Below are 26,583 nucleotides of genomic sequence, written 5' to 3'. Positions count from 1 at the left end.
AGAGCGGCTTCCAGACTTCTTGATACCGAAAATTAAAAGTAGGCGGCTGTGTTCCGAAACGAACTCAACAAGCCTCCCTACGGGATTTTTGTGCACAGAGAAAATCAAAAGTACAACGGGTCAATTTCACTCAAAATCATTGCCGAATCTAAACAAGTTTAGCACCGTTGGATGGACAATTTCAAGGGCTTTCCTTCGTACAAATATTAATGCTATGGGGATTTTCAAAGCGACGCTAGAGGCCAGGGAGTAGACCCGACACACCCCATAAATTTGGGACATTTAATGCATGATAGACACGGCATGTGGTGATTATTGGAGAAAACAAATATATGCGTTGAAAAAAAAGCCCGGACTTATAAAAACTTTCAGCTATGCTTTTGAATCATTCTGGAACTAAAACCGATAGAGAGACGCAGTTTGTTTTTGCGTCATCCTGGCATGTCCCTAAATGTAACTGGTCCTAACTCGAGATAAGACTAGTCCTAACTCTTTGTGAAATCCACCCCAGATTTGTTAAGGTCATTTCGACTCCAGACTATAATGCCCAATCTCTACAAGTTTTCCGCGTCATCGGTTAGCCGTACGTACACCCGATTTATTCCGGGACGAATTTTGTCATTCTCCTTTGTACATATGCTAAGTTACTGGTTGAAATGGAGTGATAACGATGCTGTACATTCTCTGTGATCAAACACAAGGGCTTGGCCACAAAACATCGGTATTTCTCATTCTTAAAAGGAACTGTGCCGTCTATATAGCCAAAGGAATGTGAAATGTTAAGTGTTTAACTCTAAGTGGTACAATAGGTTGCTTAATGGCTGTAGAACTAGTTCTGGCCAAAGGAATAAGCTCAGGACATACCGTATCTTCAAACCCAGTTTGAGTTTGAGTTATGTTTACGTTGTGTTAATTATAACATCGCCATTCTTTGGCCCAATTCAGATGCTCTTCACACAAGCTACTTATTGAACTATAGGGTGGTTTATTGGGTTAGAGTCAAGCCAAAGAATTTGGAAAGTTTCCGTATGGCGCCACCACTTATTAATTCGAAATGAAATGATATAGTATCTAATTTACCTCAATGAGATCCCTTTTTGTAAAAATGAGTGAAAAAGTGGTGGCGCCATAGGAAAGTTATCCCAACGACCTTATGAATATTATGTTGGTTTATGTTATTGATAAAACAAAGACTTTTAAATTCTTGGTAGGGAAGATAGATGTAAGTTTTTTTATGGACACTCCTGATGAAGCTATAATTCATTGCGTTGCAAAGTATTTTTTTTTATTATTTACCGTTTAAAAAAATCAAACTGTGTGAACAAGGCTTTACTAATGTATGTTTTTGTTATTTAGTTAAAGGAACACGTTGCCTTGGATCAGTCGAGTTGGTCTTTAAAAAGCGTTTGTAAACGTTTTTTATAAAATACATATGATTAGAAATATATTTTAAAAGTAGAACATAATGATCCACACAAGTATCACTCTAAGTAACCACTCATTGCGTGGTTTTCCTTTTATAACTTGTCGACAAACACGGCCGGCCATTTTTGGGAGTCAAAATATTTTGCTTCCATAAATGGCCGACCGTGTTAGTTCGTCAAGTAATAGAAAAACCACGCAATTTTGTGGCAAATGTGTGTGGATCATTGTATTCTACTTTTAAAACATCTTTCTAAACCATTTGCATTTTATAACAAACTGTTACACACGCTTTTCAAAGACCAACTCGACCGATCCAAGGCAACATGTTCCTTTCACACTCCTTTCCTTATGACTTCTTCACTAATTGTTATTTATTATTACAATGTTACCCTCCCCGTTTCGGAATAAAATAAAATACATTTAAAAACAGTTGACTTAGAGTATAGACAGGCGGGGGTACGTCTTACAACAGCTTACCACTTGCTGAGTTAGACACGTCCTGCCGTGTTCAGACGCTATCACTCGGCGCTCAAAATGGCGGCAAACTTCACCGTTTCAGCTCTCCTTCAGACGCATTTCCTGATCGTATATCCATGCATGTTCTGCATCAGTCCATAGACACGTTTTGGTGATCATTGCTACCTTCTTGTGACGGATGCTAAGACCTTTGATGAAGCTGAACAGTATACTGTTAGAGTTTGTCACGCCTTGGCAGACCACTCCCAACTGGCGTATGAGCCAAGAGAAAAATGGCGGTAAAAGAGTCTTGTGTGGAGATGCGTTATGGCCCCTTGTGGAATGACACGCCTTTGTGTGAATGACCTGAAACATTTCAAGCATACTCTGTTTAATCAAGATGAGCACAACTCGTCAAAAGTTATCGGGAAAGTAAATGAACAAATATAGACATGAATGAAATGTAATAATTGTACCTGTTTGTAACCTTTGGGTGGGGACAAAATTAAGAACTCGTTAAAAGTGCTGAAATTAAAGGCAATGCACACTGTTGGTAACTACTCAAAATAAATTATTAGCATAAAACCTTTCTTGGTAATGAGTTATGGGGAGAGGTTGATAGTATAACACAATGTAAGAAACAGCTCCCTCAAAAGTAACGTAGTTTTCAAGAAAGAATTAATTGTCCACGAATTTGATTAAAGGCATTGTATCCCATCATAAGCATACAATAACAAGCCTGTGAACATTTGGGTTCAATCGGTCATCGAAGTTACGAGATAATGATGAAAGAAAAAACACCCTTGTTGGACGATTTTTTGTGCTTTGAGATAGGAATAAAAGACTTCTAGCTAGAAGTACTTTATTATTTTAGTGAGAAATTACCTCTTTCTCAAAAACTACGTTATGTCAGAGGAAGTCGTTTCCCATAATGTTTTACACTATCAACAGCTCTCCAATGCTCGTTACCAAGTCAGTTTTTAAGTTATTTTTTGTTTTGAGTAATTACCAAACGTGTACCTTCCATTTAAGAAACCTGTAAATTAGATTTTTAATTTGAGGTCTCGAAATCAAGGATCAAAGCACACATCTCTGTGTGACAAGGGTGTTTTTTCTTTCCTAGTTATCTCGCAACTCCGACGACCAATCGAGCTCAAATTTTCACACGTTTGTTATTCTATGCATGTTGAGATACACCGAGTGAGAAGACTGGTCTTTGACAATTACCAATAGTGTCCAGTGTCTTTAAAAAAATTGTTAAAACTCGATGCATGGTGTAAAAGTGTCCATCAGTGCACAACCAAGCACAGTAAGAATAGTAAGTTGCCGGACTTTTAGACCGTATGGCAGAGTCTTTCTCGAGGGTCGAGGGTTAATGACGAAGCAACAAACATGAACATGTCACTATTTGTTTTGTTGTCATTTAGCCTTCGAGAAAGAGTCTGATGGATCGAAATGTCAGGTCACTAAAGATGCTTTCCAATTATAACAGGTCCTTTCGGTTGTTAAGCAGTTTGCAGTTTACTAGTTTCTCAAACTTTTATAAGCAATGAGTGCGTTCGATTAGCTTCCCCGGTGCGACCCCGGTCTTCCCCAGGTACGTTCGAATAGCCTTGACGTCATTCCAGGGGCTCACCCAATTTCCAATTTCATAGAGCTGCTAAGCATGAACATTTGCTTAGCATGAAATTTCTCCCTCGATTACAACAGGATTACCAACCAAATTTCCATTTGTTGCATTTGCTTTTTTTTTTTACTGTTGTTTGCCTATCTTGACAATGAAATAAAAGCTTGGTTGGGAAATCCGATTTGTATCAGTGCAAATTTTTCATGCTAAGCAAATTTCTGTGCTTAGCAGCAAGTTGGGCCCGGGTCGGCTCCGAGTGCCCTTCTTCGAGATCACTTGGATCACTTGGGACTGGCCCGAGGTGCATGACGTCACCAAGAGATCGATAGCGAGTGATCGTTCGGGAGCTCTTCTCAGGGGCTCTTCACCCGAATGCGCACCGCATTACGGCAGGTACGAGCTAATCGAACGCACCTATATTTGTTGCGATCCAGTCAGGGATCGAGCTAATCGAACGCACCTATATTTGTTGGGATCCCGTCAGGGATCGAGCTAATCAAAAGCACCTATATTTGTTGCGTTACCAGCCAAAATACCATCTCACAAGTACGACTTGACTGGTACATCCCCATCCTGCTTTATTTTGCTCTAGCAGAAGCAAAAAAGGGCCTGGGGTGGGCTGGTTGTCAAACAAGGGAAATTCTTTTTGCCCAAAGATTTATCGATAGTTATCTAGAAAATAAGGGGAACTTGTCTCCATTCTTTAATGGGGGTGTTCACGAAGGGTTGGTTTTTCCTTACAGCTAATTCTTCACCGTACATTCCACACATGTTTCCAAAAGTCTTCAAAGCAACGACATGTTTTATCACAATGCTATAATTTAACCGTTTATCCATATTTGTATCATATTTGGGATCGTCCCCTCCTCTATCGCAAGAAAAGTATTTCCTTTAAAAATTAATGTGCTTTGCCCTTCTCAATGGAGATATGCAAACTAGTCACGTTGGCTCGCTCCTTCGATATTAGACTGGTCCCCTGTCTTTATCATTAATGATCCTCGCAGTGTGACGTCAGGGCTACTTTGATGAGCGCGGGATTTTTTCGGCGGGGCGTTGACCTTTCCTTGAAGACAAAATGGCTGACCGCAAAAGACTCCAATTTTTCTCTCCAGTTATTCTTTATTTTATAGCCAATTCGGTTGACAAAACTACGGAAGCTTATATAGGACATACCGATAAAACAATTGGGCTCCTCTATTTCGCCCGGGCGGATTACTATTTCGCCCGGGCGGATTACTATTTCGCCCGGGCGGATTACTATTTCGTCCGGGCGGATTACTTTTTCGCCCGGGCGGTTTACTATTTCGCCCGGGCGGATTACTATTCCGTGTGTAAAGGGAAAAGCGAAATCATACATGTAGCCCCGTGTAATGAGACCCGGAGATGAGAACATTATGACCACAAAAACATCCGTTTTTAAGGAAGAAAACATTATGTGCTTCTATGAATGTTTTTTTTTTTTTTTTTTTTGGGGGGGGGGGGGGGGCAAGCACAGTATATAATAGTAAAACCGGGACGCACTCAACACGTTCAAAAGGCTAGAGGTTAATTATTTTATAATTATTCCTCATTACATGGAGAGATGTATTGGAATCCAAGCTTTTAAAAACCGTATGAGGCGTTAATGTACTGTATAAAGTTCTTTTTAGGGAGGGGGCAAGGTAGAACAGCTGGTGTTGGTAGAGGGGTGTGGGGTTTGGATGAGATAGAAAGTGCGAGGAAGAGGGAGACCGACACTATCCATGCAGAAAGTACTAAGGCCAAAATAATTCTGGAGCGGGAAATTCGAAACCAAATCCGGCGACAAGGGGGATGGTGGGAGGTGGTTGTTTGGAAAAGGAAAAGACAAGTAATCTTGTGGGCAGCTCGTCTGGTAGTATGTGCTAAGAAATGTGATCATGTGACACCATCCTGAAGAGTCTTCAGCACTTTTTTGATAGATTTGCGAAAAGCCCCGTTACGTAACCACTCTCAAAACGTCGTGGTTGTTAGCTCCAGTTTGTAAAGCCGCTTTTAGTCCAGGAGCTTGATGCAATATTGTTTCTATTGGTCTTATATATATTAATTATATTAATGCTAGCTTGTATAGCTTGATAGTCATTGCGAATGTTATTTTAGTCACCCAAAACAGGATTTTACAACAACATTGCCGTAGAAAATAAATGATTAGAAGATGCCACCTAGCTAGATACCTTCTTTAGGTTTTACAAAACAAGAAAAAACATGTTGCCAAAATTGAAAATCTGGCAGATGGCGGCCATGTTGGATTTCAAAATGGCCACCATTGAAGTTATATTTTTCCTTCATGTTTGGCTGTGAATGTCATAAAACGGTGTTTTTTGTGACTAGAATTACATAAAAGGTACAACTGAATTGTTTCAGATGGCGGCCATCTTGGAATTAAAAATGGCCGCCTTTTTATGTATTTGTTTCTATAACTTTGGCAATGTTGTTGTAAAATCTTGTTTTGGGTGACTAAAGTAACATTCGCAATGACTATCAAGCTATACAAGCTAGCATTAATATAATTAATATATATAAGACCAATAAAAACAATATTGCATCAATAAGTTAAGGCCGCCTTTTAGAATTTCAAAATTGCCGCCTATCAAATGCATTTTTGCCTGTATCACGGTCTATGAGCCTCAGCATAGATTTGTCGTTTGGATTTCTGGCCTCACCGAGCCCAGATCTGACATCATCTGACCTAGTGTAGGCTAGACATGACTAAAGTCTTGTTTCCCGGTCCCTTAACAAATATGGCAACATGATCAGCTGTGACAATACAGCTGTCCCAGATCTGTTCTTCTCATGATTTTCGATGGCTGTTTTCTGCATACAACTTGTATATATCGACGGCTATTTACTGCCGAGAGACATGCTTCACTCAAAGACTATTTTATGCAAAAATATCTGGTTTGCGACGGCTATTTTATGCTAATTAAAATCATCCCCAAATCGAGATATTTTCGTGGCTGAAAATTCTATATTTAACCCGTTTACAAAAAAACCTTAGCATTCAAATAAGTAACAAAACACAAATTTTGAAGTATCTTTAAAAGTTTTCTTTATTTTCGTAAATTCAACTGTACAACAATGACACCCTCCAATCTTAAACTTTTGTCCAACAATAAATGAGTTTACATAAGAAATTATTTTCTCGAAATAAAAATCAAGCCTAGATGTAAAAGTTTAACACATTGACTGTGTACTGTGTAGACGCATTAACCCACATGATATCATTTTACAGGCTAGCATAGTTCATCTATCATAATAAACCTCAGTGGGTGATTTTAAATGGTCACACAGTAGGAAGGTTAACTGTGTACTGTGTAGACGCATTCACCCACATGGTACCATGTTAGAGGCTGGTATAGTTCATCTCTCATTCAAAACCACAGTGGGTGATATTAAATGGTCACACAGTAGGAAGGTTGACTGTGTGCTGTGTTGTTGCATTCACCACACGATATCATTATTCCAGGCTGGCATAGTTCACCCATAGAGCAAGTTATGGTTCATCTATCATACAAAACCATAGTGGGTGGTATTGAATGGTCACACAGTATGAGGGTTGACTGTGTACTTAATATAAGTAACTTTTACATTGTTTTTCTAACATCATCTTTTCCTGCAAACACAACTTTGCACAAATGTTGCAATAGGAAGTTTCAGAGAATGGTTAAATTCCTCCTAAAAAATAATTAATAATCAGCAAAGATCCTCAAAATAAAAAAATAAAAAACATTAAAAAACATAGTTGTTTCATATGGGATCATTTAATATTTCCCACATTTCACTCAAAGTACTGGTATTTTTTCTTTGAGTTGTCAACTGTCATCTGTCAATAGTAGTTTGGCTGCCATGGTTACCATTGAAACACACTTTCATTAGCTGCTGACAGTATGAGTGTTCCTCCTGTTAAACAAAAAGAGGAAATAAAGAGGAAAATAAATCAACCTGCCGTTTGTCAAAAACATCAAAGTGTAAATGCAAGTCATAGCAAGATCATGTTTTCTTTAAAGGCAATGGACACTATCAGTATACTCACAATAATTATTAGCATAAAACCTTACTTGGTAACGAGTAACGGAGAGCTGTTGATATTATTAAACATTGTGAGAAAGGACCCCTCTAAAGTAACAAGTATTTGAGAAAGCAGCAACTTCTCACTGAAATACTTCAAGTTGATTTTGAGACCTCAGAATTAGGTCTCGAAATCAAGCATCTGAAAGCACACAACTTGTGCAACAAAGGCATTTTTTCTGTCATGCAACTTCAATAACTCAAATTTTAATTGAGCTCAAATTTTCACAGGTTTGTTATTTTGTGCATATGTTGAGATACACCAAGTAGGAAGACTGGTCTTTGACAATTGCCAACAGTGTCCAGTGTCTTTAAGTTTTAAGTCGGTGCATCATGACAATTAATTTGAAAAAAAATAAAATCTAACCTCGTATTCGGGTTTCCCTTTCAGTAATTCTTCCCTAGCCGTTAGAAATTCCTTGAAGCCGAGGTCTGGCTGTTTGCAGTCGTTGATACAGCCTTGGTGGTCCATAACGAGGTTGAGCAAGGCTGACATGAAGAACTCGTGAGTTGGCGAGTGCTCCAACTGGAGCAAACCAATGAGCTGGTGCACCATCCCCATTTTAAACAAAGTTTCTGCAATGACAACATAGAGGAGAGGGATAAGTGACTTGAAAAAAGACTACAGGAAACCACTGAGCTGACAAGAGAAGCAATTAAGTATAGTGACTTGAGAAAAGGCTTGAAAAACCACTGAGCTAAAAAAAAAAGAAAGGGCAACCAGTAAGTGACTTGAGAAGAAACTAGTGAAGGCAAATTAGTAAGTGGCTTGAAGCAAGACTAGAGGAAGCCACTGAGCTGACAAATGAAGGCAATTAGTAAGTGGCTTGAAACAAGACTAGAGGAAGCCACTGAGCTGACAAATGAAGGCATTTAGTAAGTGGCTTGAAACAAGACTAGAGGAAGCCACTGAGCTGACAAATGAAGGCAATTAGTAAGTGGCTTGAAACAAGACTAGAGGAAGCCACTGAGCTGACAAATGAAGGCATTTAGTAAGTGGCTTGAAACAAGACTAGAGGAAGCCACTGAGCTGACAAATGAAAGCAATTAGTAAGTAACTTGAAACAAGACTAGAGGAATTCATTGAGCTGACAAAAGGAGGCAAAAGTATTGTGACTTGAGAAAAAAATAAGGGAATTTAATTTAAGCCAATGAGTTGAATAACGAAGGCACTGGAAGAATGACTTGAAAAAAAAGTAAGGGGAATCACTATGTCGATGAACGAAGGTAATTATTTTGCGAATTGAACAAAGACTACAGGGAATCGCCTCTTGATACTACAGTGTATATTAAAGGCAGTGGACACTATTGGTAATTACTCAAAATAATTATTACCATAAAACCTTACTTGTTGACGAGTAATGGGGAGAGGTTGATAGTATTAAACATCGTGAGAAACGGCTCCCTCTGAAGTGCCATAGTTTTGCGAGAAAGAAGTAATTTTCCACAAATTTTATTTCAAGACCTCAGATTTAGAACTTGAGGTTTCGAAATCAACCATCTAAAAGCACACAACTTTGTGTGACAAGAGTGTTTTTTTCTTTCATTTATATCTCGCAAGTTTGATGACCGATTGAGCTCAAATTTTCACAGGTTTGTTATTTTATGCATATGTTGAGATACATCAACTGTGAAAGCTAGTCTTTGACAAATACCAATAGTGTCCACTGCCTTTAAGCCATTTATTAGATGAATAGTAGGCAACTGAAAGGGGGACAGTGGGGGATTAGGGACGGTAGGCCCAATCTAGTCTTAACTCTTTGTGAAACCCACCCCGGGGGGGGGGGGGGGGGGGGTTCTTTTGTTTCAAACTCTAATCAGACTAATAATTTTTTTTCCTACCTTTGAAATCTGTCGGCATTTGGAAGAAAGCTTGGAGCATAAATGCCGACTTGATTTGTAGTTTCTCCACGTCGCTCTGCATGGCACGCATTAAAACGGAGAAGCCGTCCTTCTCAACGAAAACCCTCTGACAGTCTTCGTGATCCCTGGCTAAACCTAATAAAGAAATAACAATAATAATAGTGTTTTTTATAATAATGATATTATAATAATAACTTATAAGGCGCTCATTTCCATCACTCAGTGACGCTCAAGGCACTTCAACATTCAGTATTTCTTGCAAGGGACTAAGTTTAACTTATGAGACCTACTCCTTTTACATAGCACCATGACAAGGTGCTGTGGCGCAATATGCAGCTATCAAACCAGGAACACTGGGGCAAACCCCTTCTCGTTTCGATAAGTGGACTGAGTTCTTTTTCACAACACAGGGGACCAATGGCTTTTTCGTAACATCCGAAGGACGAAGCATCATGGTTAAGTGTCTTGCTTAAAGACGCATAAGTCCCGAATGGGACTTTGAGACTTCAACCAACACTTTGCTGATCAAAAACACCAGGGCCAAATTTCATAAAACATGTAAGCAGCGTTTTGTGCTTACGGAGCGTCCCTTAGCAGAATTTCTATTTCATAAAGCTGTATACCGTGAGCAATGGTAAATGCACGAGTGGCGATGTAACAAAGTAAATCTATTGTGAATGTGCACGCAAGCCTAGAAATGTTCTGCTTACTTAAAAATCATGGTGAAACATGTTTATGCACATTTTTCTGCTACAGTAAGCAAACAAATTGGCTTACCGGTACAGCTTTATGAAAATGGGCCCAGTGCTTGAGTCCAGTGCTCGAGGAAACAAAAACAACTTTAATGGTAAAACTTAGACAAAATTCTTACTAGCTTTTTGCAAAAACAATGTAATTATAAACTCTTACATGATAAAGCATAAAGGGCCTTCACCCTTACAGTAGGAGAGGAGTCTTTGTCCACCGCAGCCAGCATTTTCTCAATCCCTCCCATTTCCAGCATCACCTTTTGGTTGAGTGGAACATTCTGGACCAGGTTGGCTATCAAGTCAAACGTTCTCGATCTGACCTCTGACCTGGGATGGTCCATTAGCTGGGGGAGGAGTTGTGTGCCACCGACTTTGTGGAAGTCTGTGAAAAAGACAGAAGAGATTTTTTTCAAATGTTTTTATTCTCACTTGGGGAGGGGGGCCGACAAGAACAAGTACCAAATCATCAGGGCCTGATTTCATGGCTCTGCTTACCGCGAATTCTGCGCTTATGATCACCATTCTCCCCTCAGTGAGCAAGCGCCACATTTCTGCACTACATGTAGCTATGTATTAAAGCAAAAATTCCCTGCTAACCCGTGAATTACGCTTGGCGTAAGCATGAAGTTCCCTGCTTCTGAAGATCGATTCTTTGCTTATCTATGGTAAGCAGAGCCATGAAAAGGACCCGACCTGACACAGCAGTCTTACAGACAGGAAGGTCGTATGATCTTGATTTTTATTTTATTTAAAATGTTGAGATTTGATTGTTGGGATTATGATGATAAACTCAAAAAAGAAATTTACTCATTACGACAGAGCGGGTCACATTTACGCAGATGCTACCAATTTCCAGTGCGCACCATGGTTAACTAAAGGTTGACCGTTTTGACTCAAACCCAGGCTGGTTGACCATTTGTTAACTACTGTGGTCGACCAATTGAAACCAGCCTCATGACCATGGTGTCCTTGTGTGTCCCCGATAGTCTGTTCCATGGTAACATGTGTAAAGCGCAAAGGGGAACCAGTGACACTAAAAAGGGAAAAGGCAATGGAGAGTTGAATACCATGGTACCTATGAGTTGTTCGAGTGAGTGGGTCACTGCGTATGAACGTTGTTGGTCAGTAGTCAACTAAATGTGCGCACTAAACTTGCTCCTAGTGTCCAAAAAACATTGTCTACTGCCCCCTAGTGTCTGAAAATCTCCAATTGAGAATAATGGAAATTCTAACCTTGTGCATTATCGATTGTATCGCTGAGGTCTTTAAGGTTCTCCAGAGCCTCTTCTACGTTCTCCTCATCCTCCTCAAGTTCCGAGTCCATCTTGAGTCTCACCACCTCCAAAAGCGATTTCATCTCTTTGACCTCATCTTTGTACATTTCGGCGAACACCTTCTCAAGAAACTCCTTCCTCTGGAGGATAATCAAGAATCACAAATTAAAATTGTTGAGCAATGGCTACCCTAAGTAGGAATTGAAAAACTTCTTGAAAAAAAAAGAAGAGAGAGCAATCCAATCGAGCTGTAAGAAGAAACTATAAATAAATAGTGATGACGAGCAGCGTATACTGATCGAAACATCAAGACCCAACCGGCTCTTTTTAGAGCCAACACTCACCCTAAGAGATTTACACATGGTAGTACCCGCAAGTTCTAGTTTCTTCTTATTTCTCCACACCATGCAAAGCTTCAAACAATACTTATCATTAGATGGAATAAATAAAGAACTAAATAAATAAGTAAGTAAATAAATAAATGTTTGTCGCAGACGTAATATTATAGTAAAATTCAAGCTAAAATGATTGAAGGATGTCTGATTTTGTTTCAGAAGTAGATTGTGCTGTTGTGAATACTCATGAGTGACACAATTTGTTCACCAACAGGTCACACCAATTTTTAGTAGTCACAACTATGTTTGTAGTAGTCGTGGCGACACTATTAACTCAGTAGTTGAAGAACAGTAGGCGAGACTCGACTAAGCAATCAGTAGTCGCGACTATGACACTAGTCATGCTAGTGCCCCATGCAAAGTACACGACACATCCTGTGTCCATATTATGAAATGCTAGGATTAATCCTATCTCGAGTTAAGACCAGTAACTTGTCCTAACTTAGAGTTAATCTTAAGGTTTACATGTTACAGTGCAAGGCTGGGACTCGTCTTAACTCCTAAGATTAATCCTAAGTAAGGAAGAGTTTGGTGAAATCGACAGCTGCACCCATGAACGTAAAGATTTGTTACCTCCGGATCGAGAGGGGTTGGTTCTGTTCTTTGTGAGTCTCCACTCGCTGCCTCCTCGGTGGGCGTGTTGGCGATGGCCATTTGCAAGACGCCTTCCATGGAATTTGGGTATCTACGTTGAGTCGACGATGAACTACCATCCTTGTTTTCACCTGAGCTTGCCATTTCCTGTTTCTTGAATGAATAGAAAATGTGGAGAGTTCAGACAAAATTTCCGCTTTGTACCATAAAATTAGGAGATTTGGGTGGCGCAGTGCAGTTTGTGTACACTACTCCTTTTAAAAATATTATATCTTCGTTCGGTTGTTTTACGTACAATGAAAGCTGTCAAAACTAATTTAAATTAATAAGTTATTTTTAAGTAAAATAACTAAAATAATAAATGACTAAATAATAGTTAATGTTTATTAATCAAGAATTAAGCTGTTTATTACAAGATAAGTACAATTCGTTTTTAGGCTAATTTAATATAATTGTAAATAAAACATTAATTAATTTTATTTTTAGTTATATATACAAATTAAATGCACACATTGGCCCCACTTACCGGGTGAAATAACTTCTGCTTAGTTTTCCAATTACAGAGTGTATATTAACACATGCGCATGCCCACGTTCAATCAAGTTCAACATAAAAATTAATACTGGTTTGTGACGTAATTAACACCACATTTTACTGTTCATCTGTTGGACGTTGTGACTGGGTATACAATTCATTATTTCTAAAAACTCTACTTTAATTCTAATTTAAAGTTTTATCATAGTGATAGTAAAATAGTAATAACAAACAACTTTACCATACTTTAGGTTAGTGCATGTATTTTTCATTCACAATCAAACATGTTAAATAAATTGTATTGTTGTATGAAATGAAATGTATTACTATAATTAACAAATATTAAAAATATTAATAATAATATAATATAATAAGTTAACCACTCACCTTCTATTTCAAAATATCTGCCGAATCCAAAAACTGTCAGTAATAAGTAACACTTTCTTCAGTTACCAGTAGAGAGGAAAGAAATCATGACGAGGGCTTTAAATGGAGTAGGAGTTAGTCAGAATCTTCCAGAAAGATGTCTTGTTTTTTTTACGCATGTGTCGGCGCTGCTGAACTTTGAACCTGCTTTATGCGTTAGATCCTAGAAATGAAAGGACTGTGGACGAGTCTTTTCCCCACTTAGAAAATAAACAGCGCCCTCAATCATCATAAACCATCCAGCCACTCACATACTGGCGATTTTATGAAAACAGTCAGCTACAAAAACGTCAAATTTATCACTTCTAAAAACATTTCAAGGTAAGTTGTAATAAAAAATTATGTTCTAGAATATGTTTTAATCGTTTCTGTATCTTGCAATAGCTGTTAAACTTTGTATTTGACTTTCATCGAATGTGTTTTCTTCAGAAGTTGAAGTCCAGTTGTCGGAAAGCGTTCTTGGCAACGCTTTTTTTTATATTATTTATAGTGTAGTGTCAACGAACATCCGAAAAACCTAGATTAGAATAAGATCTGTTTTGCAAATCGTGCTGCATTGTTTTAGAAATCGCTTTAAGTTAGAATTGCTTTTTAAAACTCCTTCAAGTTAAAGTTCATTCCATACCAAAGGCTGAGGAGAGGCAATTGTTTTATAATTTAGTTTTGAAATTTAATAAAAAATAAATAAAAATAATAAAAATAAAAAGCATTCCCCTTGGCTGCCTTGATTTAATTAAATTTTTACAAAGCAAGTTTTCTCACGATGTTTAAAATATCAAAAAGATTATTAAGATGCACTAAAAGTCATAAATTATAAATGCCCTTTTTAGGGTAGTATTTGTAAATGTAATTGAAATTCCATTCATTTAGAATTTAACAAAAAATAATAATTGTGTTGACTGTTGTAAACTTGAAATTCCAAAAACTAATTGTCTGCATTTATAAATATTAACATATTGACCCCTTGCACGCGAGTCACCACACGCGGCAACTGATGCCACGCTCACCATGTTGGTGGTAATTAGGCTTACGGATAAACACTGCGTCACCTAAAATAAAAATGCGCAATTCACTTAATAACACATGTTGACATTGACCACCAAAATGGCGCATCCAAGATTATTCTGATGATGACGTCAGGTGAAATGGGTCAATATGCAGCGAATTAGCAGAGCTTGAGTCCGGTGCTTTTAATCGTCGGCAAGCCACATGAAATTATAGTTTACCACTAAAAACAATAATATTAATATTTTACTATTAACTTTCTTTGCAGATCATTATCCAAGTCCAAGTGTCGGGACAACATTTTAATCCAATTCAGATTTATGCAGACTTGACACAAGACCAGAGTCATGTAGTAACCAGCCAAGAAGATATGGGAACTAGTCTTTTCTCAAGGGAGAAGTATGAATATATTTCCACCGACGGATGGCTGTCAGTAATTTTGTCACATAGATTGAGGTAAAGATGCAACCAAATTTATACAAAAGTTTATTATTTTCCAGGCCTGATACTTCATGGAGGCAACGAAGGCCCCCCTGGTCGTTGCCTTGGTGCCCTTGAAAATGCCCCAGTAGAAATTTACAATTTCATAGTGTGCCCTTTATGAAGGAGAAGATGCCTTGCCCTTTCAAAAACGAAGCTCATGTCTGTTTTGTTTTTCCTTATCTGCCACGACTTGCGCATATGGGCCCGCAATTCGTGCGTATCACCCCCCAATTCATGCGTATCGACCTGCACGATGCGCGTATCTGCCTGCATTCATGGCATTTCACACATATCGTCCCGATTGCTAGCTCAATAACACGGCTTGACTTTAAGCCAAAGAGCTGAGATTATTCTTAATTGCGAATCAGTCTCATTTAAATGCTGTCGCAACCAACCTATTGTACATGGGGCTCTGGTTGCAACAGAGAAGTATTAAATAAAATAAAATCTCAATTTAGTGATTTGCTGATTCCAATTAACTTTAATTAATCAATAAGTAATACATTTCTATTGTAGGGCCATCTATTACCAAACTGTACAAGAGGAAGGTCTTCAAAATTAAGCTACAAATTATTGGCATGCTTTCCAATAAATTAAGGAAAAATTTTCAAACTGCATTTATTATCTCTGCTTTTGTATCAACCAATTTTTTATTTTTATAACTAAAAATGCTTTTAGTTCCTTTATATGTAATGAAGCACACTACAACAATCCAAAGGGTTGCTCCATAAACATTGCAAGAACTTACAATTTGCCTGAGCTCAGCTCTCCTCCGTGCCTCACCATATCAAATACGCCTGTGCCACAGTATGCAAGGGTGTACTCTGGCTGCCATGTGCCTATATCTATACTGAACACACCTCACCCCACCGACTTCAAAAACTGGTACTCTGCACCTAGTTTCACTTTCTCCCCTTCATATCCCATACTACCACTCTGTTCACTCATGTACACCAGTGACAATCCCAAGACATTTCTGAGGGACAACGCCCCACAGAACAAGAAAGCTGGACCCCAACAACGCCTTTGTACTTATATTACAAGTACTACTGCTGCACAGAAGCACTTGCACACCTGTCAAAACTATGTACAGAAAAGTAACTGCTGCACAGTAGCACTTGGTCAACTGCAAAAACTATTCACAACAAAGCAGTTGCTGCACAGTAGCGCTTGCAGTAGATATTGCACAGTAGCAACTCCCAGCAGTAGAAACTTGCATTACTAGTTACAGTAGCAAGTCATGGCCCTTCTTCAGTTTAGTGGACAAAGACAAAAATATAAAATAACAGTTTCAATCAACTTTCATGGGCCTAGCTGTGACAAAAGCACTGGACACTATTGGTAATTACTCAAAATAATTGTTTGCATAAAAACTTGTGTACAATGTGTAAAACATTGTGAGAATTGGTTCTTTAAAGAGGTAATTTCTCAATCAAGCCTTTTATTAGGCATCTGAAAGCACACAAATTTGTGCAACAATTAAGGGTGTTTTTTAGGGTCATCCAGAAATTGAGTATTGGGAACAATTGTTCTCGTTATTTTATCTGGCAGCATTTCAGCCAGTGAGAAAGTTTGGTACTTTTGTAAAGTTGATATAAATTAAGTTTTTTAGCCAAACCAACCAACCCCAAAATACAAGTCAACAAAACAGAGTGTAAATATAATAAACAGCATAAAAGTCAACAAATCACTAAAACCTATTTTTATTACAATTCAAATCATCTACATGTTACCTAGTAAATTGAACTTTGAAACACCTTGACATAATCAGATTTTAAAGCGTTTTCGTTTTCATTTTAAAAAAAAATGTTTAGTACATTCAGCCAGCCTTGAGGTCCACCATGGCTTCTGTACACATCACTAATTTCGGCAGCGTGGATGTCAACCCTGAGCCCATTCCGGTAGAGGATACAGAGTTCCTTCTGGAGGATTACTTGTCAGCAGCTAAAATGGTAACTTGAAGATCCAGAACCCAATTTCATAGCACTAATAACTAGTTCTTATAGAGCGCATTTCACAATAACCATCTCAATGGGCTTTACAATAGTCATGTAACTAAAAGGATGGGTTCAATGAGTCGTACACCTTCAGATAGAAAACTTAACTCGTCCTAAGTCCTAAGATTAATCCTAAGTTGGGATGAGTTTGGTGAAATCGACGGCTGGTCATTTGGCAAATAACATTCCTTTAATCTTCCTCAGCTCCAGTATACACCCTAGGCTACCATTGCGCTCCAAATGCTTTTTCATACACAATGCCCTCGCATGTACCCATTTATACCCCAGGGTAAAGAGAAGCAATTAAAAGTTATCTTGCTTAAGGACACACTTCGATTACTAATGACGACCAGGACTTGAATTCGATGCTCTTCACAACTCGGCTATGACCTCTACAATACCGGTTGTGCTCCTTTAAAGGAACACGTTGCCTTGGATCGGACGAGTTGGTCAAAACAAAAGCGTTTGTAACCGTTTTTTATATAATGCATATGGTTGGAAAGATGTTTTAAAAGTAGATTACAATGATCCACACAAGTTTGCCTCGAAATTGCGTGGTTTTCCTTCTCCTGTGCGAACTAACACGGTCAGCCATTTATGGGAGTCAAAATTTTGACCCCCATAAATGGCCGACGTGTTAGTCGACGAGGTAAAAGGAAAACCGTGCAATTTCGAGGCATGTTTGTGTGCATCATTGTATTCTACTTTTACAACATCTTTCCAGCCATATGCATTTTATAAAAAACGGTTACAAACACTTTCCAAAGACCAACTCGACCGATCCCAGGCAATGTGTTCCTTTAAGCAGATAACATTGCTTAACAATTGTTTGCGCTCAAGGCCGGTATCTGGCTTTTTTTACAAGCCTCAGAGTGTGATGTCAGATTATTCAGGCTACCCTTACTGTCAAATCAGATCAATACCCTCTCAGTGAATTTATTTGTATTTTTTGTCTTGAATTACAGAAGGAAATGACTGGTGTGGATGAACTCGATGAGGTCAAATTCTTAGAAATGAGGGTCGACACCACGGAAACGAGTCTGGGTAATTTTGGTGAGTAGTTTGTTTCTTTGTTTGTTGTTTGTTTGATTTTTTAGTTTTAACTTTCCAACAAGTATTAAGAAGAAGTTTGTCTGTGTGTATTTGGACGCCCTGGTTTAGAATTACAAAAATACAATAACACAAGATCCAAGTGGCTTTAGCAATACACAGCAAATTGAAAAATAAGTCAAACTTGAGACAAGAAAGATACAAACGAGGAGCAAGCAAGATGGTTATTGTAGTAGACCACAACCAGGCCCCACCAGGCATTATGAGTTTCGTTCTAGCAAGTATTGTGGAATGTTTGTATCTGTCTGTATTGCAAAAGGGAACAATTAACATATTCCTACCCAACATTGAAATTGTATGGGAAATATTGAGAGTGGAGTGTAGAATGTCTTTACAAATAGTAATCAATTTATGTTCAACCTATAATCGATATCCAATCACAACAACTATGCGTAACACCTACAGGTACAATGGTGCCCAACTTGAAGCACCTAAAGCTAAGCAACAGTATAATTGCTACAGTTCGTGATCTAGGGACGTCGTTAGAGAACCTACGAGTTCTATGGTTATCCAGATGCTGTTTGTGTGACCTGGATGGCATGGGGTCAATGTCCTCCTTACAGGTAAAGCTGCCTCCATCTTGGTTTTGTTCCCTGTATCAAACTACAGTAATGGATGTTAATATTCATGGTACAAAAAGGAACCAGACTATTGTTTCCTTCCAGTCTCGGTTTGGTTACATTGATTTGAATGGGAAAAATTCAAGATGGCATCTTGTACATTACATGAATCACCCATTAAAAGCAGGCCCAAGTTTGGTACTCACTGGTTTGGGAACGAGCAGTTTTCAATTTGTCAAAAGTTCACGATGCATAAACAGGTGGTTCGAATCCCACCCAGGATTTTGGCCTTGTATGAGGTTGACTGAAGTAGCCAGCTCTTAAATGATTACAACAAAACCTGTTGATGTACTAACAAGAAGTACAAAATTCACTACCGATATGTTCATTGGTAAGCACTTTGACTCCACAGAATTTTAACCTAAAGTTTTCTTTTCCCCCATGTTTAGGAGCTGTACCTAGCATATAATGACATTTCAGACCTTAGTCCGTGCAGTATGCTGGAGAACTTGCAGTTACTGGACATTGAGGGGTGAGTCTGTTTCTAGACCTGTATCAAGAGGTTGCCATTCGGTTCTTTTTGTCAACTGTCTACATATAAACAAACTCAGGCTTGATGGGAATCGGGTGTTGAAATCCACCTTAACAGTTTACTGTTTGTTTTGAGTAGCACAATTAATTGATTAACCAGTGAAATTGTTTCAAAAGTAAAACAACGAAAAACCTTAAAATGTTAAATCAGTAGTTGTATATTTTTGATAAATTATTAATTTGACCTTTTTTTTCAAAGAACCAATGGTAATCTCCTCTGGATCGATTTTTTTAATTTTATTTTTTAATATTTTTTTTGTACGAAGTTCGCCCCAAACAAGGCTTAAGACACTCTTGGGTATTGGGGGGCTACAAGAATACAAATTATTTAAAGTGGAAAGTTTTGACATTTCTCTTAAAACAGTCTAGCTTGTAGGATGGAGGGAAACATGCACCAGGCAAGGAGCTCCAAAGAGATGCAGTGCGTGTAATAAAGCTATTAACATGATTAAGGGAGCATCTCATAAGTCTAAGTCTGGCTCAATCAAGGCCCAGGAATATTCACCCAATCCATCTCAAATGCTCCTACTGTTCCAACTTTTGAGCCTGTCCCTAAAGATTTTCTCTTTGTTTTTACCTCTGCAGAAACAACATAGACGACATGTCACAAGTTGAATTCTTAAGCCTGTGTCCTAAGCTGAATACACTGACGCTGGAGGGAAACCCTGTGTGTCTAGCGCCCTCTGTTGGCTACGATAAGGTCAGGCTAGTTATCATAACACAATTATTTTAATAAGATGGATTTAAACATTTTAGACAAAATAGAATCACCCCCGAACAATCGATCCCACCTGAGTAATATGTCTGTAGTTGTTTTGAGTATACAGTGCTAACACGCATTGGTGTATATGGGTTAAAATAACAAACAAAAGTTCTTTATCCCTGATTCAAATTTCCATCTATTATGAACCTGTTTTGAAACATGAATATTTGTGAATATTTCTTTTCTTTAGGAGAAAGAAGGATTGTTTGATTACAGAGCGACAACTTCAAAAGCGATTCCCCAGCTCAAGATTCTAGATGATGAACCGTTGTCTGTTGTACCGTCCAGCCTCGGTGGCGCCTTCCCTAACCTCAGTATGGAATGGCTGCTGGTGAATGAGGCTATCAAGGATCAGGGATCAACGGAAAGTTTAGAGGTCGAAGGTAAGAGGTCATGAATGTTGTTAGTTAACCATCTGGGTCCAATTTCATAAAACCAGGTAAGCACAGCAATGTATTGCTTAGCAGAAACAGCTTACCAGCCAAAATTACATTGTGGGGTGTCGTGGCCGAGTGGATAAGAGCACCGAACTCAAGCTCTGATGCTTCTGTTCAGCAGAGTGTGAGTTTGAATCCCGGTCGTGACACTTGTGTCCCTGAGCAAGACAACTATAATTGCTTCTCTCCACCCAGGGGTAAATGGGTACCTGTGAGGGCAGAGATGGTTCTTGTGATTGGTTTAGCCGGGTAGCGCATACATTGCGCACAGGCTGTATACTCCCCAGGGAGCTGAGATGGTTTAAGGAATGATTTAAGGCCCAGTGACCAGGGGTAATAATGTCGGAAGTGCTTTGAGACACCCCTCGGGCGTGAAAAGCGCTATATAAAAACGGTTTATTATTATTATTATTATTATTATCAAGCTTACATTGTTGTGACAAACAAATTTGTCTAGAGATATCCGCTCTTACATCAAACGTATTTCACGGGTACCGGTAAGCAGGTTTTTTTTTGCTTGTGCGCGTGCGAACTCTCTGTTAATAAGCAGTCTTAGCTTACACAGCTAGCGCTCAAATTTGACGCTTGCACTGCAAGCATAGAATGGTGATGGCAAGCTCAGAATTCAGCCATAAATTGGTCATTATGGCATTTATGCTCTGATCCTGTACAACAAAGGAGACATTTTGTAATAAGCAATTTTTTGTTTGTAATTTTTTTATAGATGCTAGGCCAAGCACAGGGAGACCCTCGTCAGCGTCTGGCCGACGTCCAGGCTCTGCTCGCCCCGGCTCCTCTAGGGCAGGGGGGCGGCCAGGGAGTAGCATGGGGAACAGGCCCGGTACCTCGTCAGGCAGGAGACCAGGCACAGCAATGGCTGAGCGACCTGATACGGGAGGTAAGATTTATCAAGTTATATCAACTTATGTTGTCTCACTAATATCTGAGTAATTAAAATTACTCAGATATTGGATATTTTTATTTATTTAAAAAAAAAAAAAATATGAATTTTTTTTCTTTGGGACTTTTAATTTTTACTGTTTCAACCTGGGAATCGCCAGCCAAGGGATCGACAAAAATAAATACTGTAATGTATTTCTTTTAAGGTTCGGATATACACCCGACGCAGGAAGATTCCAGTGATTTAACTCATGGATCCGGTGGAGTGATATGTGGCAATCCAGTCCGAGCTCTGAGAAACAGACGGAAAAATACCAAGGTATGACCCCTAACAATCTACATGACCTCATCACCAACATTTGAATGACCCAAATCATTGCCTTTGGACCGATAAAGCAGTTAATCTGCCTGGGGTAGACAGCAGCCCTTCTGATTTGTGCATGATCCAACGAAGTCCACTAGAAAAGAAATTACATGGAAATAACAGGTGTTAGTTGTCAGATGAAAAGGATGTTATATTCAAGCCACTGTTTGTTTTTGAACAGTATATTTAAATGTATCCTTTGATTTTGTAGGAGGTTATTATCCCAAACCAAGCCCCAAGTTTATTCTCAATGTTCAAGCATCAGCCGGAGCATACGTACGCCACGGAGGATGACGATGACGGGATGAGTAAAGAGGACATCTTCGCTGAGCTCTTAGAGTGGAAGAAACAGCATGAAGAGTAAGTCTTGTGCCCTGTAGGCCTATGCAAAGTAGTGATCCCAAGTAATAATGTTTTAAACACAGAAAAGGGGCCAGACTAATGTACAGACTGCATTTTAAATCCACCTAAAGAGCTGTGTTTAGTTGTCATTGCCGAATGGTTTAGAGCATCAAACTCAACTCTGTGCCCAACTTAATCACGCTGCTTACCAACAAATTCTGCGCTAACGATCAACATTCGCCGCTTACTGTGCAAGCAAATTTCTGCGCTAGCTGTGTAAGCGTAGACTGCTTAGTGATGTGTAGTACGCACGCGCACAAGCATCGATCTAGGTGTTCTAAAAGCTGTGTTTAGAACTTGAGGTCTCAAAATCAAGCATAAGAAAGCACACAACTTCGTGTGACAATGGTGTTTTTTTCTTTTTATATCTCGCAACTTCTACAACCGATTGAGCTCAAATTTTCACAGGTTTGTTATTTTATGCATATGTTGAGATACACCAAGTGAGAAGACTGGTCTTTGACAATTACCAATAGTGTCCACTAGCTTTGAAGAGGAAAGAGTGACATCATACATGTAGCCGTGTCATCAAGTCATGAGATTGGTCCATAGTGTGACCATGAAAAACATTTCAGTAATTCCTTGGCGTTAAAGATTCCATGGAGCTTTTGAAAACAGTATGCTCACCAAAAAATAAGTTGGTAATATAAGTGCAGGGCTTTTTTGATTTACGAAGGAAAAAACAGCTACATTTTTTCAAGAGGCAGGACAAGATGTGGAAAGTCTTAACTTCAGATAAATAAATCAGAAATTTCTCATCCCTGTCTAAAGAAAAATCAGCACTCGGTTGAAAGATGCCGAGCCTCAAGTTCTGAAGATTCATCATGAAGACATGGAAGAAGATGATGAGGCAAGCGGATACAGAGATTATCTCATCAACAACAACCCGTACGATGAAGACTACGGGATCGAAACAACGCCCTCGCCCACGTCGGACTATCCTGAGTCGTTGGCGTCAGGAGGTTTCGATCGTCAGCCGACTCCGCCAAGATCGGCGTCACCGAAGATGCCCAAAGCGCCCAGAAGTAAAGGCGCATCGAGGCCTAGGACTGCCAGTAAGTCATTTGTTTCAGTTTTCCAAGACCCAATTTCAAAATGCTGTTAAGCAGAAAATACTACACAGATTTTTAACATGAACTTCTGGCTGGCACTCCCTGAGCAAACAAATTGACAAAATAGGGAGACCGCCAACATAGGGCTAGATAATGTAGATCAGTGCCCAATTTCAGAGAGGTGCTTAGGTTAAAAAAAGTAGCTAAGCACAACGAAATTATGCTTACCAGAATAAGGTTACCAGCCAAAATAGCATTCTACATGTATCATCTGTAAATGGTATCCTGCTCATCTTAGCAGAAAATTGTTCAGCACCAATTTTGAAATTCCGCTTTGTGACTGTAGAATGATGTTAATTAATTGGAGGTTGCAGGTTCAAGTCAATTTTTGTGTTTGCTCAACCCAAAAACTCTCTCTATATTTTCTAGATGATTTTCGATCAAGGAAAGTCCGAGCCCAATCCTTTGAGGAATCGGTCGGCATGGAGCAACGTCTCCACCAGCCGAGTCTATCTCAAGATGATGATATGATGGATTTTAGTGATTCAGGACAGACGAGTCCAGCTACCACGCCATACTCCCCACCCCCAGTGCTCTCCATGGACACCAGACCATTTTCTGGTCCAGTCATTGGAAGCAGAAAGTTCAAGTATGTACAAAAACTTTTCTTGAAAATTTTCAGAGAAATTCCCAACAATTATCTTATTTATATGGGATTTGAGGCATTGCATGGTGAGTTGTCAATATATATTTGGTTTGCGGTAACACCATGTGTGTGTCTACTTGCCAGGTAGATTTTGTTCTTAAGAAAACTGTCTTGCTTTATATTCTACTACCGCGGAGTAGATATTGGGATTTCTGAGAGCTGTCCTGCTTTTTAACTACCAGGGCAGAAGGTAGAAAATCAGCTGGGACTTCTACTGTAGCTTATAGAGGATCGTTATTAACTTCACTACCGCGGAGTGAGTTCTTAATTGTTCTCATTGTTTCGATTCGACATTCGAACCCACAACCATGTGATTGCAAGTCTTCCAGTCTAACCACTTACTACAAATAAATTCTTAAACTTTTTGTCATTTGCTCGTTACAGACTCAGTGCACAAAGCGACAAGGCAGAACCAAAGATCATCGACCGTCACCAGCCAATCATCCGTTCATCAATCAACACGCCCCCGAACCTCGCCCAGCGTCTCTCACGGCTCGCGAGGCCGTCCACTGCGAAAGCTGCCATGCAGGTACAGCGCCCTCTAGTGTTACCCCGGAGAGAACCCAGGTTCAATTCTTACGATTATTCATCATGAGTGCTGGAGAAAACAAAATCTTATTTAAAAGTAGACAGCAGGTTTGGTGTAAATCTTTTTATGAATGAAAACCTGATTGTAAGGTCAATCTGGTTATGAATGTAAACCTGGTTGTAAGGTCAACCTGGTTATGAATGTAAAACCTTATTGTAAGGATTCAAACTGCCTCTAGATACCGGGCAATCTTGGTGGTCTAGTTGGTAAGACACTGCTCTAGAATTGCAAAGGTCAGGGGTTCGAATCCCGAGTAATAATATGCTTGTGATTTTTGTTCACAGAACTCGGGGAAAGTACTGAGTATACAGTGCTAACACACATCGGTTTAAGGGTAAAAGCAAAATTATTAAGGACAATAGAGTTACAAATGGAAACCTGGTTTTAAGGTCAGATTAGTTATGAGTGTAAACCTGGTTGTAAGGTCAACCTGGTTATGAATGAAAACCTACATATGACATAATGTTCTAAATATTTATGATCAATTACATCTGAAAATCTTAAGTCATCCATCCTATTTAGCTTAGATTATTGTGAAGGGTTCACTGTTTTTATTTTGATGAACTTTTTGATGAAATTAATGGTCATTTAAAATAATAGTCTAAGCCCAAACAGAAAATATTGCTGAACAAATTCCTGCTTAGCAGAAATGAGCAGGATACCAGTCATAAATTGTACTTGTGACATTGTAGTTTGGCTGGTAACCTTACTCTTGTAAGCATACTTTTGTATGCTTAGCTACTTGAAGCAGCTTAAGCAGCTCCATGCAATTGGGTCTTGCTTTATCTAGCAGCTATTACCAATAAACACACCGTCCATTGCATGTTACAAAATAAGGAAAATTTCTAGCTTCCATGAAATCCGTCCAAAAAAGAAAAGTTGTATTGTTTCCAGAGAACATTCTATGACATTTTCCGTCCTTATGGCGAATCAAATAAAGCAATATTCTTTGGTGTACTTTTTTTCACTTTAAGTATAAAGACATGTGTGTTTGGACAAAAGGGTGTTGCTTTTGTTTGTTCTTTTTTTACCATCCATGTTTACATACGAATATTTGTATATAATAAATGAAATGTCATGTAATAAAATTACTATTTATTACTGTAATGGAGGGCCATGTGAATTGAAGTACATATTATATTGAAAGAATTCTGAAGACAAGAATACATGTGACATTCAACTTATACAATTGATGCCCGGTCATGGTTAGTATTGTTTTGCAAGTAAATTTTGTAGCATAGAAAAATTGTGCTTGAGGAAATATTGCGTCCAAACTGTACACATAATCATTCCTTTAAAGAGAAGGTACCTGTTTGGTAATCTAAAAACAAATATTAACTTAAAAACTGACTTGCATTGGAGAGCTCTTGATAGTATAAAACATTGTGGGAAACGACTCCCTCTGAAGTAACGTAGTTTTTGAGAAAGAGGTTATTTCTCACTAAAATAATAAAAGACTTCTAGCTAGAAGTCTTTTATTCCTATCTGAAAGCACACAAATTCGTCCAACAAGGGTGTTTTTTCTTTCATCATTTTCTCACAACTTCGATGACCGATTGAGCTCAAATTTTCACAGGCTTGTTATTTTATGCTTATGTTGGAACACATCAAGTGAGAAGACTGGTCTTTGACAATTACCAAACGTGTACCTTCCCTTTAAAGAGTGTAAAGTACAATTCTGAAGTGCCTGTAAAATTTGTCAAATTATTTTTAAGATTCCGTCCTCCTGTAAATATGAAGTGCCTGAAAATAAATGTCCTATTGAAGTGTCAAAAAGAGAAGCGTTTACGTTTGAACTTTACCGAGTTGGTTTCTTGTTTGATTTTTATATTTTTACGTGCTAAACTCTTTTACACGTGACTAGCAACCACCGAGTTCTAAACAGATGAACAAAGCTAACAAAAGTTAGTACATGTACTCTCATTACAACCTAAACCATGTTGACAACTTTTGATAGTCCCTATAAATGAAAAGAAAGATCTTTATCACTCCGGAAAAAAATTACTCGTTTCTACGACGGGTAATTAGAAATTGGTCAGAACAATGCGACAAGTCGTTAGCACATCCTGCTGTTCATGCAACAGTCACAGTGGGATTAACGTATATGCAACGGACGTAGGTAGCACATGGCAATGTCCGTCAGCAGCTCTATAACGACTGACTCGCACACATACTCGAAACGAAGGCGAGTGTAC

General features: G+C 38.8%; 2 protein-coding genes across 3 annotated transcripts; one reads left to right on the top strand and one right to left on the bottom strand.

Moving 5' to 3' along the window:
- Positions 1-6,799: 6,799 nt before the first annotated feature.
- On the bottom strand, positions 6,800-13,583 carry LOC139953699 (hsp70-binding protein 1-like). 2 transcript variants are annotated; one of them, XM_071953216.1, is made up of 7 exons: positions 13,391-13,583; positions 12,449-12,622; positions 11,440-11,620; positions 10,367-10,588; positions 9,437-9,592; positions 7,962-8,170; positions 6,800-7,426 (listed from the first exon to the last, which is right to left on the bottom strand). In XM_071953216.1, the coding sequence occupies exons 2-7, from the start codon at positions 12,611-12,613 to the stop codon at positions 7,346-7,348; spliced, it is 1,014 nt and encodes a 337-aa protein (XP_071809317.1). In that variant the 5' UTR covers positions 12,614-12,622; positions 13,391-13,583; the 3' UTR covers positions 6,800-7,345. The 2 variants fall into 2 exon arrangements, with proteins under 2 accessions (XP_071809317.1, XP_071809318.1); XM_071953217.1 differs by having other exon boundaries at positions 12,449-12,616.
- An 86-nt stretch (positions 13,584-13,669) lies between these two features.
- LOC139953925 (uncharacterized) lies at positions 13,670-26,153 on the top strand. The gene is made up of 14 exons (XM_071953533.1): positions 13,670-13,750; positions 14,703-14,890; positions 16,732-16,869; positions 17,880-17,967; positions 18,430-18,587; positions 19,034-19,116; positions 19,761-19,875; positions 20,129-20,321; positions 21,100-21,273; positions 21,482-21,594; positions 21,851-21,999; positions 22,813-23,096; positions 23,523-23,742; positions 24,184-26,153. Exons 3-14 carry the CDS (start codon positions 16,759-16,761, stop codon positions 24,392-24,394), a joined length of 1,899 nt encoding a protein of 632 aa, XP_071809634.1. The 5' UTR covers positions 13,670-13,750; positions 14,703-14,890; positions 16,732-16,758; the 3' UTR covers positions 24,395-26,153.
- The last annotated feature ends 430 nt before the right edge of the window (positions 26,154-26,583 follow it).

This window comes from Asterias amurensis, chromosome 22 (genome assembly GCF_032118995.1).
Source record: "Asterias amurensis chromosome 22, ASM3211899v1".
Lineage (NCBI taxonomy): Eukaryota > Metazoa > Echinodermata > Asteroidea > Forcipulatida > Asteriidae > Asterias > Asterias amurensis.
The sequence above is the reverse complement of the archived record's forward strand: the minus strand, read 5'-3'. Positions and strand labels throughout refer to the sequence as shown.